Raw genomic sequence first — 15,477 nt, forward strand, 5'->3', positions numbered from 1 at the left:
CTTATCCAAAGTGCCTACAGGTACTGTTTTTTTTCCCATTTCACACACTGCACAGAGTTGCAAACATCATGCCACTCGCCATATTAATCATGAAGCATTTGCGCCGTACAGCCAAAACACAGGTCCCAGATTTACAGCAGTTTGTTGACATCTGGAACAGGCAGCTAATGTGCACTGCTGAGTAGTGTCTCCCATGTGACTGCATCTTGTAGACTAGTGCTGTATTACACAGACAGTATTGATGGATGTCACTTGTGACTCGTCCTGATTATCACAAGACAGTGTCCTACAGTCCTGATGAATTGAGTTATGACAATTATTTCATACATGACTGATCCAACTAACAAGCCCAGATGCCAGCATAATTTCTTCCTCAAGATCCAGAGTTATTCTTCTAATTTACTTAGAAATGTTTTCCCTATGGCCTCATTATCACAAAAGACCTGGAAAACATTACACTTTCATTTTCCATTTTTCTTGCATATTACGTTGTAGTGTTCTTTGTCACTCTTCACAAGCCTCTCATACACCATCTTTGGGATCCACAGTATCCTTTTCACGTACCATCTGCTTGTCTTTATTCCAATGACAACGCTTCATGCAAATCGAGTCAGGTGAATTGTCAGACAGGGCGACTAATCGACTTTCCTAACTCAACCTTTGCAAATCAACAGACCTTGGCTTTACAGTTTGGAAAGGAAGAGGCAAGAGGCGAAATTAAAATTCAAGTCATTTCTAATCAAACGTCCAATAACATTCATATTATTATGATGACAAGATAATAAGAGACTAAAACACATTTCCATATTTTAACTGTCAATTTCCCAGTACTGTTGTGTACACGAGGAGGCTTACGATTCAGTGTTGCGTGGGAGGGACAGTTGTCTTTGCGTGGTATGCCACTGACCCATTAAATAAATGATGTCAGGTGTAAAATATTGTATGACAGCATACTGTATCATCACACAGACTTTAATGACGCTGAATACCTGAAACACATCTCTGTATTGGGAGTCACACGGTAATACAGATTCACCAAGGACTACTAATTCCTTGCCACTGCCTACACTCTCAATTTTCTGCCAAAAACAATTACTGGGGTAGAGCTGAATTTTTACAGGGTTGTGCCATTTCAACTGCAGAATCAATTCCCCTGAGGACTACCTTATTTACATTGACTCCCAAAGCAATTTTAACCGTAGCACATGTGCTGTGATCAGTTTATTTTCTTGCCAACCTTTGACTTGGTAATCTGAACAAGTATCAATCTGACAGAAAACTTTCAACTGCAATTTGTGAGTTCATTTCGTAGGAACAGTGTTTATCGATCACCAAGACTCTAACTATCCGGTACTATCAGTATTACTGAAAATACTGTCACATTTGACATTATAAAACTTACTTCTCCTGAAATATTTCAATGCTAGAATTTTCTCAGTGTTACTCTTGACAAAAAATAGCAACTTAACTCTTTCAAATATGACAAAATCATAAAAATAAAGTATATACTGCCAGTTGCTTGATCAGATTTCAGGTCACAGGCATGGTTAGTTACTAGTATTCAACGTAATTGCAATGCTCTCCAACACTCAACATAGGACTGACAGAGCACAAATTTTAGCAAGGCAGTCTCGAGAAATACCGCTCCCACGTGGATGGCTGGGCATACAGAGGGAGCCCTCCAGAATTGAGAATGTTGGCAGAGCTAAACCAACTGATAACACTGTGAGGAAACCTTTAAAACCTGAACACACATCTTGAAGACAATTCTGTGATTCATAGGCCAGGTCTGTTATGGGAAACGGAAGAGGCAAATGCTTACATGGCAGAAGAGAGAAGATGTAGGGGAAAAAGTCAGTGTCTCATGGGAGATTCTTGAAATGATAAAGGAGACGACAGCACAGAATACAAACACGTCCCCGTCCCCATTTCTTCCCTATAATTGATTTATCAAGCTACTTCAGCAGAGGATACGATAAACTACGTAAATTACGGTTGAATGAAGTGCCTGGTATTTAGTGGATTCAAATATGTGGACAAGTTTTGAATTTTAATACAACAACAGAAACTCAAAAGCTAATACCTTTTTTACCAACCTAGCATAACAAACAGGGTATAATTTTACTTTTGATTTTTCTCTGAAATTTGATCGCATGTCCTAGATATTGCTGTTAAAATCACGATTACAAATCGCTACACCTTCTGATATTTACCCGACATGCCAGACAATTGAGGACTTGGCAAAATGTGCACATCTAGGATTGAGCAACTGACTCTAATTTCATACAATCACTTTCTGGTCTACCACTTGTGTGAAGCAATTTTAAAATGTATAGAACATTAGGTTTTCAAAATTCCCTGTAGAGTCAAAGTAGAAAAATAATGGCAATTTTGAATTCAATGCACGTATTAGAATCAATATTCCTCTTTAAGAATTTATTTAAGGTAAATATTATTGCATTGTATGCCTTCCACTATCTAGGATATGTCTACTACAAATTCTTGAAACATCAGACAAACAGTAACATATTATTTGCATTCTTCAGTTCAATGATTCTGCATTCTTCACTTTTATATTTTGTGTTAGCATGATTGATAACAGTATCTCTACTATACAAAATTCATGCTAGTTTTACTGTGATGCTGACACGGGAGGAAGAACTTTGCAGTGGTTTCTTTATCACCTCACAGCACTCTCAGCACCGAGCAACCACATAACTATGTGAGACTATGAAAGGGAGAGAGCCATGTTTCAAGGAAGGGTAAGTATATGTCTGTCATGGGGAAAAGGTGAAAAAAGGTGACCATAGGCTATATATAGCAAGTAGTGATTCTGTACAGTTTTGATTTTTTCATATTAACTTCTCAATCTGATCATTTTATTGACGCATAATTTGTATGGGACATCCCCCCACCCCCCCACCCCCCACCATGCATTATTTTGGGGCACCCCATCCCCACCTCCAACCCACCAATGAATGTATTTATACAAAAGAGAAGTGGTGAAAACCACATCTACATTCCTGCAAGATAATTTATTAAAACAGTATCAGAATTCATGGAAAACATCATCCTGCTGGGATAATCATAGTCTTATTTAAAAAGCTGCACAACCACTCAAATTGAAGTCACTGACCGAAGTGGTTGTAATGCTGAGAATATGCTGAGAATATACTGGCATCATGAGTACAAATGGAGAGACATAACATTGATAGTTGGAAACTAGGGTGTAAAGACAGTCAACAGACAGTGTCATGAGATAGTGAAAATATGCCAATAGTATTAGGAAGCAACAAAATGGTAAACATGTAACAGTCATGATTTAGTACAACCAAGCAAAATGAGTGACTTTAGTTGAAGAAATTGTTTACTAAGAGTAGTTGTTACACTCTTTCAAAGCCCCTCATTGACTAAACAGTGTGATCCCCTCCTGTCCTTGTTTTGAGCGTAATGTATTTCATCTGCGTGAGCTCCTATAACCAGCAAGGTTTTGGTCTCTGTTTGCCTTGGAACTGCCTTAGACTGTTGAAGTTCATCAGCTCACAACAGTAAAAGTTGTAAGCTGCGTACCCAACCAGGGTCTGTGAAAAAGTCTAGATTTGCAACTCGGTGCACAGGTGAATGTGACGGGTAACAGAGACCTGGAATAAATGTACACTGTGACATACACTTCACTTAAAATGAAAATCCATGTAATATATCATCTGTACATTGCACATGCACTGAATCGTTAGGGCTTTTTTACTCTCACGCAAATAACCCATCTAAAATTCTCTACATGGCAGCACTGTATCATGCCATACCCTGTGGGCAACATACTGGGCACCCTGCCTGACTTCAATGTATGCTTCTTTGGAAACAAGTATGCCACATTAAAATGCACGATGCTGCCAATTGCATAGCAAAAGACCTGTAGATGTTATCTTATGAAGCATATTCTTTAAAAGATTTAAAAGAAAGTAAATTACATTGAGAGATTGTTTACTTCTACAGAAGACAAAGACTCAAAAGACAAGAATAAGGGAAAATAATGGAGAAGCATTCTTCTGTTGGTTGGAAGTAATACCCACAATGAAGATATCAGAATGATGTTATGTATGACTTTAACTTTCCTTCAGAGAAATTAAAATCAAACTCTCAAGTAGGAAACCTTTTGTTCTTAGAAAAGTGAAAGGCAGAACGGCATCAGTTGTTTAATTTATAGACTGGAATTTGCAGTATCATTTGAAAATGCATCTCGCTCGTAAGTTTGATGGAACTGTGCTCAATTAATTATTCAGATCTGCTTCAAAAAGCCAATGCCATCAATGAACATAATGCATCAGTACAGACAATGGGAAGTGAATGATGGTACACTGTGTGAAGCTCAGAGTACAACCTGCAGTTTTCTATTTCTAAATTTCTGATATCATAATCCTGGTATGGATCATTATAACACATGAGCAGTTCCTGGTATCTTGATATAATCTATAAAGATCTGGCTTTCTTCATCAATGCGGTGACCATCGTTGGCTCCTTAATTCTTCGTGTTGAGGACACAAGGTCATAATTCAGGATTAGGTGCATGAAACAAAGCTTGTTATCAAACATGGCATGTTGAAGGGATTTCCTGCCATTAAGCTCCGGCATTAGAAGTACTCCCCTTAGATCTTCCTGGGGAAATCGCAAAAGTACCAATTAAGATATTTTTAATCATGAAGAATGGGCAGTGGGAGAAAAACACAAATGAACTGTACCCGAAGTGTTGCTAGAATCATAATGAGGAGTCAGCAGGAGTCCCGAATCCCTAGTTCTTCCAAAAGTTACTATTGTCATTGACTATTTTACACATGGTGTTTGTATTTTCACATTTGTCACTTTGAAAATCAGGAAATGATAACTAAAGATGGAATGAAATTATATTTTACACGATAAAGAGACATGTTTTTGTGACACCGAAATATGTATCAAAATCATACATATCGCTCTGAATATATTTAATACTTCTTGTTCGTAAATGGCACTAACGTCATTGTCTAAGTAAAAACTTATGTCTTGTGACTGAAATTGTTATCTTCCTGGAGAATAAATTGCTGGGATTCTTAAATTACATTTCCACCTGCAATTTGCAAAACACGTGTTTGGTTATGGGCAACTGAAATGACAATAACTTCATGAAACGTACATTTCATGCATCAGGAAAACACATGAAAAGACCTCACCATCCTTCTCAACCCAGAGGTGTCTTCTTTGTAACAATACTGCTGAGGAACACAACAGCTGAATTATTTATTCCACAGATTGTGAGTTTGCTGGATATTGTTTGCCTGAGGCTACACTTTCTTGACTATTTGCTAGACTCTCTTCCTTGTATCATTAACTTCTTAAGTTCATCTCACTCTAGGGCATCCAACTTAAGATTTTCTGAAGAGTTCAACTGAGTCTGCATCATCTGTTTTTCTAACCCTTTCTTCGATTTACAAGTGTTAGCCGAAAAATGTATCATACGCAAAGCTAAGCATTGATCTCTCCATGGAAACTGCTGGCATTGCCAAGCAATATACCTCTTGTCTATCGCCACTGTCACCTGTAATGCATAAAGCTCAGTTCAAAACCTGTGCCCATTCAATTGTCAACAAGGTTCACGGCAAGATCACCCTGAAGAGAGACACAGGCTATGCATCTTTTCACAGACTGCTATGCCGACTTTTGTATCAAAGACCCATATGTCAAATGTTTGCGCATATTTTGAAATTTAAAATCGCAATCATTCTCCTCCCAAAATAGTAATTGAATAATTGGTTGTCATGGAGAATACCCGTAAATTTTCTTTTTGATTTTCAAAACAGAACATTTGGGAACCGTCATATTTGGGAGATAATATCAACGGCGTTTTTCCTCATCGTAACGCTTGTGTTTAGATCTTTTGTCAGACACATCGTTCTCATCATCACATCGAATCGTCGATTCTCAGACGATCCCACTCACGCTGGCCCTCGTGGTGCCGCCGTAAATCATCACAATGTCGTTTCTCAGAGTTACACAATGCCCATCCTCGTAAACCACACACCTCTTTACGGCAACAACTTTGCTTGATTTTTGCGAAGGTCTGCAGAGCGGAAATTACGCTCTGGCTCGCGAAAATGCACAATGCATTGTTTGCGTAAGTGGAAATATTACCGTAAAATACATGTTCGTCTACCTCGCGAGGTCGCATAAATGATTTTGAAGTACTGCACGGTTGATCGCCGATAAGCAATATGATTGGGTTTGCAATTTTTTACCTAATTTGTTGGAAGGAGCAGTCAGCATACAACAAAGAAATGCTGTTTACGCCCAATTTTTAGCGACTTTTTTAATTGGATGATAAACAATTTCATGTCGATGATTGAAGAATTGCAACATTGTGTGAGTCGGCAAGTGAATCTCTGAAGAACGTCACAATTGTATCTAAAAAAAGTCAGTGATTGACATTTATTTTGTGTGAACGACAATGCAAATCTGGTGACACGTGCACAAATCGCTACTTAGATCACGTTGATTGTGCCAGAAGTTGTATAAACAACTTGTCCGGCGGGCGACCAGATTTTATTTTTGACTTGCCCGAACGTAAATTTCACTTGTCCCGGGTGATAGGAATTGTCAAGCCCTGCAAGGTAGGCTAGTGTCTCTTCACTTGTAAAACTTTTTGCGAAAAGACTAGTGGTGTGAAAAGACTGTATTGGAACCTAAATGACTGGTACACATGGTAAGAAATATACAACTTACATGGATAGGGATTGAATGCTTAAACAAACTGTTTACCAGGTTACACAAATCATAAATTTTTTTTGCTATATTGACCCACTGAAGCTATATCTTGCAGAGGAAACACCGTTTTAGAATCAAAGCTATGCACACACAGATGTGATGACTACATTCAGTAAAATAGCTCAAGAGGTTTTGTCCAGAAATGATAAATCAATGACTTACTTTGTGAAGTTTCCCAGCTGAGTCCGCCGACAAAAAGTTTTCTGAAAGAGGCAAGGAAGAGAAAAAAAGATTGTTTTAGTGAGATGTCTCTGGTAAAATGCACAAACTGTCAATGAGTTAGACCAAGAATTGAATGGACCACTGTACAAACAAAACCATGTACACAAAACAGCATAGAATATGTGTTTTAATTTATCATACACATTTGTATGCATGGGTTTGTTTGTACCACTATCACGATCTCTTGGGTGTACTGAGTCTGCAGAACACCATGCCTCCTATTTTTCTGAAGAAGAACCATTCCACTGTGATGGAATGGTAGCATTGGTCATAGTTTTGCAACAACAGATTAATTCTTATGATGAATTACCTTGGTACCTATTTCAGTGCAGTACATATCGACCTACTATTCAAAAGAGTTGTGGGGGCACAATGCTTTAGCTGAAATTCATCTTTTTCATATTCTTGAATTTTTACTTTGGAATAGCCTACATAATATCATATTACCATTCAGTATTTTTTGTATGCTGAAATACTGACATGAGAAAAATTCATACCAGTTAGCATATAACGTACAGAACAATGAAAACTGCACAATATTAACCTACGGAAATGAAATAGCCTAGATGTAGAAAGCAACATCCTGACCATCAAAATTGATGTCTCATAAAATCTATGCCATATGTGAGTGTACAAGTTCTCAAAACTTTAGATCGTCACAATTCTGGTGCCCCTGCCTTGACCGCAGTCAAATATTTTTTTAGTATTTTCACATGCCTCCATTTATTGCTGACATATCCATGAAATCAAAACCATTTCTGTGTATCGCTCACACAACCACCTCTGCAGCCTTCTTGAGAATAATTGGCTTTTGAAACCCATCCATTACCAACACTCACAAGCTCCTTTTCACATCAAAAGGTCTCTCCTTGCACACCCAATAAGCTATGATATATGACCATTCCTGGGGTAGTACATGTATGACACCTGTGTACTTTCTTACATGTGACACTGTTACGGATGAGCAATCCATTTCAAGAATATACGCTGCACACCTATTTTGCACATGCTGGTGCATCAATCTCTACAAGTGTGAACTGAAGTTTACGACAGTCTTTCTGAGTTGCGACTTGGGGTTTTCCATTGGATTTATGGTGTAGGGGTGAAGGAAGGCTTGCTAGGTCTGCCTGGTGTGTACATTGCTAAACAACATAGATCAACTTTAGGGAGACTGACATGCTTACACAGCTTTCCTTGTGTAAAGCTAATAAAGTGAAATTAAAGCTAGATGAATTAAAGTTTGATGTCGTTTTGAACTGTGCCACCATGTTCTAGTGTTTACACTCACAAAAACATTACCCGAGCAAACATCATCAAACTGAGTGAACAATCTTGGGAAAATCGAGTTTGAGGGCTGGCTGTTTTTTTCATGACTCTGATAAGTTGACGAAGACATTTACAACAGCTTCTGGCATACTGAAATGTCTAACAAGAGACTTGACAGGATGCACAAAGAACACACTGGATGGATATTTTTAGATCCCAATCAGCAGAACATGCAGGCTAGTTACTGATGTCCTTGCAGGAAAAACTGGGTACCCTGCAAAGTCAGTATGTTTCTAATTCTAGCCTCCAAAATCTCATTAAGCAAGCATTACAGCCATGCTTGAAGTTTGAGAAGACATTGAAATGTTAGTTGCCATACAGTATACAACCTGATTGGCATAATTAGCTCTATTGTACACTGGGAAATGCAGCCTTTCAAATATCACCGATAGACGCCATTTGCAAGACATGTAAATTCAAATTCAGCACTGACAAACAAAATTGAGCCAATTTTTATGTTTCTTTACCCATCATATTAAAGGGTAGAGAAATAACAATTATTCAATAGGGCAAATACATCTGATACCATACATACATTCAAACATTTATCATGAAAATAGGAGGAGCGTTTATTATCATGTTACAGTAATGCAAGATTGTACACATTATGTAGTTTCAGTTTTACTGTTAGTTTTAGGTTGAAAATAACTTATAAACTCGCGGATCTTGGCATGTGGTAAGTTGAGCCCCTTTCATCAAAATGACGCAATGAAGTTGAACTTTTTGGAAGCAACAAAAGCTTTTTGTTTTGTTATTAAAAGATGTGCACCTGAAGCACACGTGATCTTTTCTGGGCATACTCTGTATTTGAAGTTTTTCTGGGCATACTCAGTATTTGAAGTTTTCTCTCAGACAAGAGTACTATATTAAGCAGTGTTTCCGTTAGCGTACAAACTTGCGTACTGTACGCATATTTATGGCTCTGTACGCAAAATAAAAATCGCTTGCGTACGGATGTACGCAAATTTCTGGCCCTCGACTGAAAATCAAAATTGTTCGCGTATGTGTTCAAAGACGTTCTCAGCACACGCAAGTAAGTGGGGCGTCGACCTGTTGAAACTATAAATAGCACGGAGTGAACGCGTACCAAAGACGTCCCTAGCGAGTTGCAGGTCACGTTCGTTGATGTTCACATAAAAGACTGAACAACGTTTCTCCTATCTACAAATCAATACTGTAGCTGTCAATCATTTCCACGCACATTGACTTTCGACCAATGACAAGACGTGCCTAATTAACTTAGATACAAATAAACTTTTATCATCACACGATGTTTTTTCTTTCCCACGAGCTTGCACAATCATTTCGAGTCGCTTCTCCATGCACGTGTTATTTGCTATTTGACTGTTGATCCTCTATCCACGGACCGGGCTAGACGTAAATAAATATGTCGAAACGTCAAAAGACACTCGATTCTCTGTGGAAGACAACAAAGACCACAGAACCACGGGTTAACGACGATGTTCGTGACACGGAGCCGGGTGATAATAATGAACCTAATAACGCTACCGAAGACGTTGGAATTTCAACACCGCATGCCTCGGTTTCCAGCACAACAGTTACCGATTTGGACACGCCAAAAACTGACGAAACGACATCTAATAGGCGTCACAAGTTTCAGGAAAAGTGGCTGAAAGAGTTTTCATGGCTACGCTTCGATGGTGAAAAAATGATGATGTTTTGTTCAATTTGTGAAAGTGCTCAGAAAGTCAATTCATTTTCAAAGGGCTGTCGAGATTTCCAAAGATCAGCATTATCACGTCACATGGATGGTAAATCACACGTGGATGCCTGTAGCCTACGGGGACTGAAATACAACATGAAAAAAGTTATGGATAAAGTTTCTACTGTTGATAGCGATGGGCAGACTGCAGTTATGAGAACAGTGTATTTTCTTGCAAAAGAAGATTTACCGGACACAAAACTGTCGAAAATGATCGCTCTTCAAAAACTAAACGGTTGCGACGTTTTTCAGAAATGCGACCCGTATACTCACTCGGATTCCATTCATGACATGCAACTTGCCATTGCAGACACACTGCGAAGTGAAGTCGGTGCAAAGATACGTTCCAGTCCGTACATTGGTTTGATGATTGACGAGAGTGTTAATATAACTGTCGACAAAAAACTGATCGTCTACATCCGAATCATGACACGCGAGGGTCCTAAAACTGTATTTTTTCGAAATGTTACCATCCATAGTGGTACAGCTGAAACCGTGATGGACGCATTATCGCAAGTGTTGACCGGTAATAACATACCCATCCGAAAAGTAATGGGATTTGGGTCTGACGGCGCGAGTGTAATGACCGGTAGACATAACGGAGTTGCGGCTCGTTTCAAGCGCGTAAACCCTTATCTAATTTCCGTGCATTGTGCAGCACATCGTGTTGCGTTAGCCGCGGCTGATGCATCGAAACGAAATAAAGGAGTGGATAAAATAAGTGACTACCGGACGACCATTAATAGCTTGTATAATTTCTACAAATACTCAGCGGTTCGCTATAATCGTCTACGTGAGATAAGCGAAGCCATGGATGTCAATGACTTTCGATCTCTGAAAGAGCCATGTTCAGTTCGGTGGCTGTCGTTGTCGAGAGCAGTTACAGCGTCAACAACATATGGTCGGTCCTGTATCTCGAGCTGGATGAAGAATTGACCCGAGGAAACGCAACCGCGAAGGGTATACTGAAACAGATATCCTCATTTAGCTTTATTGCCATCACGAAAATGTTGAAAGACGTATTGGCTATCATGGATCGCTTAAATCTTCTGTTTCAACGTGAAGATGTAGACCTTTCCGCTGTTCAGCCGATGGTCTCGTCAACAATCGAAACGCTACAACACCTAGCTACCACACCGTTCAGTGGGATTTTCGAAACTGATTTCTTCAGAGAGTTTAATCGCGAAACAAAACGCTACCAAGATATAACCCTTACATACGCAGGCGAAATCAATATTGAAGCCCATAATCAAACGAGGCGAGCATTCATCGACGTACTCGTGACAAATTTACAACAACGGTTTCCAGAAGACAATGTCAGTATCCTATCGGCGTTGGATCGTGTTCTGAACCCAAATAAATTACCGCGTAACCCAGACGAACTCGCAAATTACGGACTCGATTCGATTGAAATCTTGGCGAATCATTTCGGTAGAGACGCCGCGTTGGAAAACGGAGAGCAGATTCAGGCTGTCATTAATGAGCAACAACTGCGAGGAGAATACCAACAATTTAAAATCATGCTATATGGTTTGAGGCATGTATCATTCATAGATATATGCAAAATGCTGTATAACGAATACAGACAAATATATTCAACGATGTCTGAGCTTGCTGCCATTGCAGCTGTCATTCCCGTTTCATCGGTACCTTGTGAACGCGGTTTTAGCTGCCAAAACCGGATAAAAACATCAAACGAAGTCGACTAAATGAGAACGTCATCGATGACATCATGATGATAACACTGCAAGGGCCAGAGATCGGAGAGTTTGACTTCCAAAGTGCGATGCAAGAGTTTAGACGGCAGAAACAGCGGAGAAATAGATTTGTCTGACGTCTATTTAGGGAACGATGACGTCACCACTGATACCAGCGGCAGCCTCCGTGTATTAGCGGTACTTCTTTGTTTTGGTTTTATGAGGTCAGTGGTCACCGTACGCGACTTTTTTTACTCTGTACGCAATTTTCCAGAGCCTATGCGTACATCGTACGCAAGTAGAAAAAAACTAACGGAAACACTGATTAAGGTGGTGTTGCACTTACCCAACACACTTTTTCAAAGCAATATTTGTCATCGAAGGTGAGAGTAATTAAAATCATGGTAAGCAAAATTGAAATGATTGTCATTCAAAATGTACGAACTCTATTAACAAACTATATTGTCCTTTTGTTATATAATGTTCGAAGAACATACAGAGAAAATCTCACAAAATATGAGCCAGCCAGAGTGTTAATGTTTTTTTGAAATGTTGAAAACAGGAGAAAACAGAAGTCAGGAAATCAGATGATTTTGCAAAAATGTGCATGAAGTGACACTTTTTTATCACCCACACTATGACTGCTTGTCATGCTGTAAGGTAAACCCGACCGGTTTTTCAATTTTGTTTAAGAAATTGGTGAAAATTGAATGAATCTTTGTAAAAAAGAATGATTTTAAGCAAAATATGCTGTGGTTAATGCAAAGCCACCTTAACAAATTATTCTCAGCCAAAATTTTACATCTCATTTTGATTTAAATGTGTATTGAATACGCATTGCATACAATTGCACAGCAGTGAGCAAACTGTCTGCTCCATTCACTGTATCTTTCCCTTCCATATGCATGTACTTCCTGAACACTGAAATTAAAGAGTGACCTTTGAAGGAAGTAAAGTGAACTTGTAAGCTGTGTGTCTCCATTTCCAAGTCAACAGCTACCAAGCAAGGGGCAAGGGCCAAAACAAATTGTGTACATAAAACTGTTCCAACTCTTTCTACCCTAAATTAACACCAGTTGTTTTTCTGTCTGGCCTTCTTGTGGGAAACTCATCAACTCAATGACCCATGTAAATTAAGTCCTTCACCTTCAATGTCCCCTTTCCAGGAAAGACATGAACTGTACTATGAAAACTATAACAAAGTTTAACATCTTTAAACTGTGTGTGTCACACGTAACATTAATAATTTATTTCTACAGGCCACAAATAAATAAGAGGACCTCACTCATCCATAAGACATGCAGCTATGCTGACCATAGTGTGTACAGGAAAAATAAACCTGTGTTTGGATACATTAAATCACTCAGTATGCAGCTTGGCCTAGCTGACCTACACAGTATTGCAAGTTGTTACAGTTGAAACACAGCCAGACACTGAATTCCCAGAATACCGTTCTCAGTTTGGATGACCACTCGGTATTTCAACTAGGTGGAGGTCACGAAAGATGCTTAGTATTATTCATTACAGTAACAATCTCCCTTTGGATGGAATCAGAGGGGAAGGGCCCAGGCCACCCTCCAAATTTTTTTGTGTCAATCACTGTCATCACTGAACCTGATTCACTTGGATCAAAAACCAATGATATGGACCATGCAAAAAGGTGCTGAATACTCTACAGTACTGACTGAGTCTACACAAATGCTTAGACAAAGCTGCAGATGCAGAAAGTAAATATATGTCAAACATTATCAACAGTATAGGAAGTCTGAGGCACAGCACATGTTTGTAGTGGCTCACTGAAATGGCAAATCAGAGATAGAGAACTTCGCCACTCAGGTTGGTGAATTCACTGGGAATAAGTGGTGTTTACCTTTACTAGACCAAGTAATCTTCACCTATTAAAAACAAAGCCATTCAAACTGCACAAAACCTGACAATAGAACTATACATAAATGTTTAAAAGTAATCACCGCATGGGCTGACTTATACTGAACTGCAAAAATAGAAAGGTCTTTTCTACAGATGTTGCAAATCCTTTCCCTGGCCATGGCATTTTTTTTTTCTGTCTCATCAAACTGTTACAGTAGTACCTTGTCTGTGAGCTGCTAGCAATGGGAAGTTTTTCAAACTCATCACTGAACAAAAATAAATGGTACTAGGACTTGATGTACTGTTACTGTAATACAAACCATCTAACAATATAAATTGAAGATGTTTGAATTGTTTGCATCTAGGACAGGAAATATTGAAGGGATGAGCAGTTCTGTAAGTTTATACATAATGACAATTGGCCCATAAATTGATGTATTACTGATACAATACTGCTTGAGACTATGATACTTCTCCTAACAAGTTAATATGCAGATTTTGGGTTTGCTTATTGCTGTGGTAATTATGCCATAATTACTCGACCATGCCAACTGGAAAATTCAGTCTTCCATATGTACTTGTTACAAAGGTGGTCACGGCATGATGGTTCATAAGGTGAGCTAACATGACCCTCTGCATACTAAACATGGACACCATCAAACAAAGATCTTTTAGACTGAACTGTCAATCATAGTATGATTAAGTTATGATTAGAAGTGTGTGTTGCTTTCTTGCTTGCACGTCATGTTTGAGTCGACAGAGACAGCTCAACTGATGGTCCCTAGATGGGCTCATTAGCATGGTGGGGTTTTACCACACACTGAGCACGTAATTAGGACAAAATCCAATGTTGTCTGGTCAAGTACATGCTATGTTTGGTCACCGGGTACATGCATTTATCATTGTTGCATCAATCTTGTTTGTTTCAACTTCCTACCAGTCATATTCCAAATTTTAAATTTCATTCTTTGCTAAACATACGTAACTATGTTTGTATCAAACAAAGCTGAAACAAGACTGTACAGTATCTATAATATGTTGAAACATAATATGAACTGGTATTCAAACAATCTCTCTCATGTGAGCCAAATTGGAAGATATAGTTTGGCAAGCCATTTAGCACAATGATATCTACTTGTATTTTCTTGTAAATTCACTTCATTTACAGCTGTGACAACATTTAAATTCTTCTAATCAGAGTACATATACTCTATTCTCCGTAGTTTTCTAAATGACTGAACACATGAAAGGCTCAACTATAGATTGAAACATGCCACGCCACTGAGGGCGCTGTTCTGTTTGTCCACCACTGATGAATAATAATAAACTCATCAATACTGCTGCTAATTACCGATTGATCATCTTTCAATTATAAGTGTCTGTAATAAGTCTATATTAATCTGTGCATGAAATTTTATACAATTATACTTTGAATCAAACGTGACAATAACTCTGCGCCAACAGATGAATTTCTCACACACATACACAGACTCACTTATAAAAAAAAACCATGACAGTATGAATTTGTAACCTAGGTGCTTAAAATAGCATGTTTTGCAAAAGCATGATTTTGCATCACTTTGACCTCTAGAAACAAAATAAAACAATTGTCATGTGTCTACATTGAAAGTAATTTTTTGCCTAAAGAAAAATTATACTGAGTCTATTATACACACTGCTCGCTGCTCCATTGAGCATTACTGCACACCTAGTCAGCTGGCATTCAAACAAATTCCCAGGCAATAATATACAGAAGGTTCAGAGAGATAGATGCTTCAACATCAACCAATGCCAGTAAGCAGGTAAAAATAAATGTAACTTCATAGTAAATAAAATTCACAATAATAAAGT

General features: G+C 38.5%; 1 protein-coding gene across 9 annotated transcripts in view; it reads right to left on the reverse strand.

The window, feature by feature from the left end:
* Positions 1-15,477, reverse strand: part of LOC139122734 (heterogeneous nuclear ribonucleoprotein D-like) — a 95,900-nt gene that overhangs the window by 24,807 nt on the left and 55,616 nt on the right. For all 9 annotated transcript variants that reach the window (XR_011549528.1, XR_011549524.1, XR_011549526.1 and 6 more), the window contains exon 2: positions 6,952-6,992. Coding sequence is in view for 4 of the 9 variants with exons in the window: in XM_070688409.1 (XP_070544510.1) it covers positions 6,952-6,992 (41 nt within the window). In the remaining 5 variants the exon portion in view is untranslated. The remainder of the gene's footprint in view (positions 1-6,951; positions 6,993-15,477) is intronic.

This window comes from Ptychodera flava, chromosome 22 (genome assembly GCF_041260155.1).
Source record: "Ptychodera flava strain L36383 chromosome 22, AS_Pfla_20210202, whole genome shotgun sequence".
NCBI classification, from domain to species: Eukaryota; Metazoa; Hemichordata; class Enteropneusta; family Ptychoderidae; genus Ptychodera; species Ptychodera flava.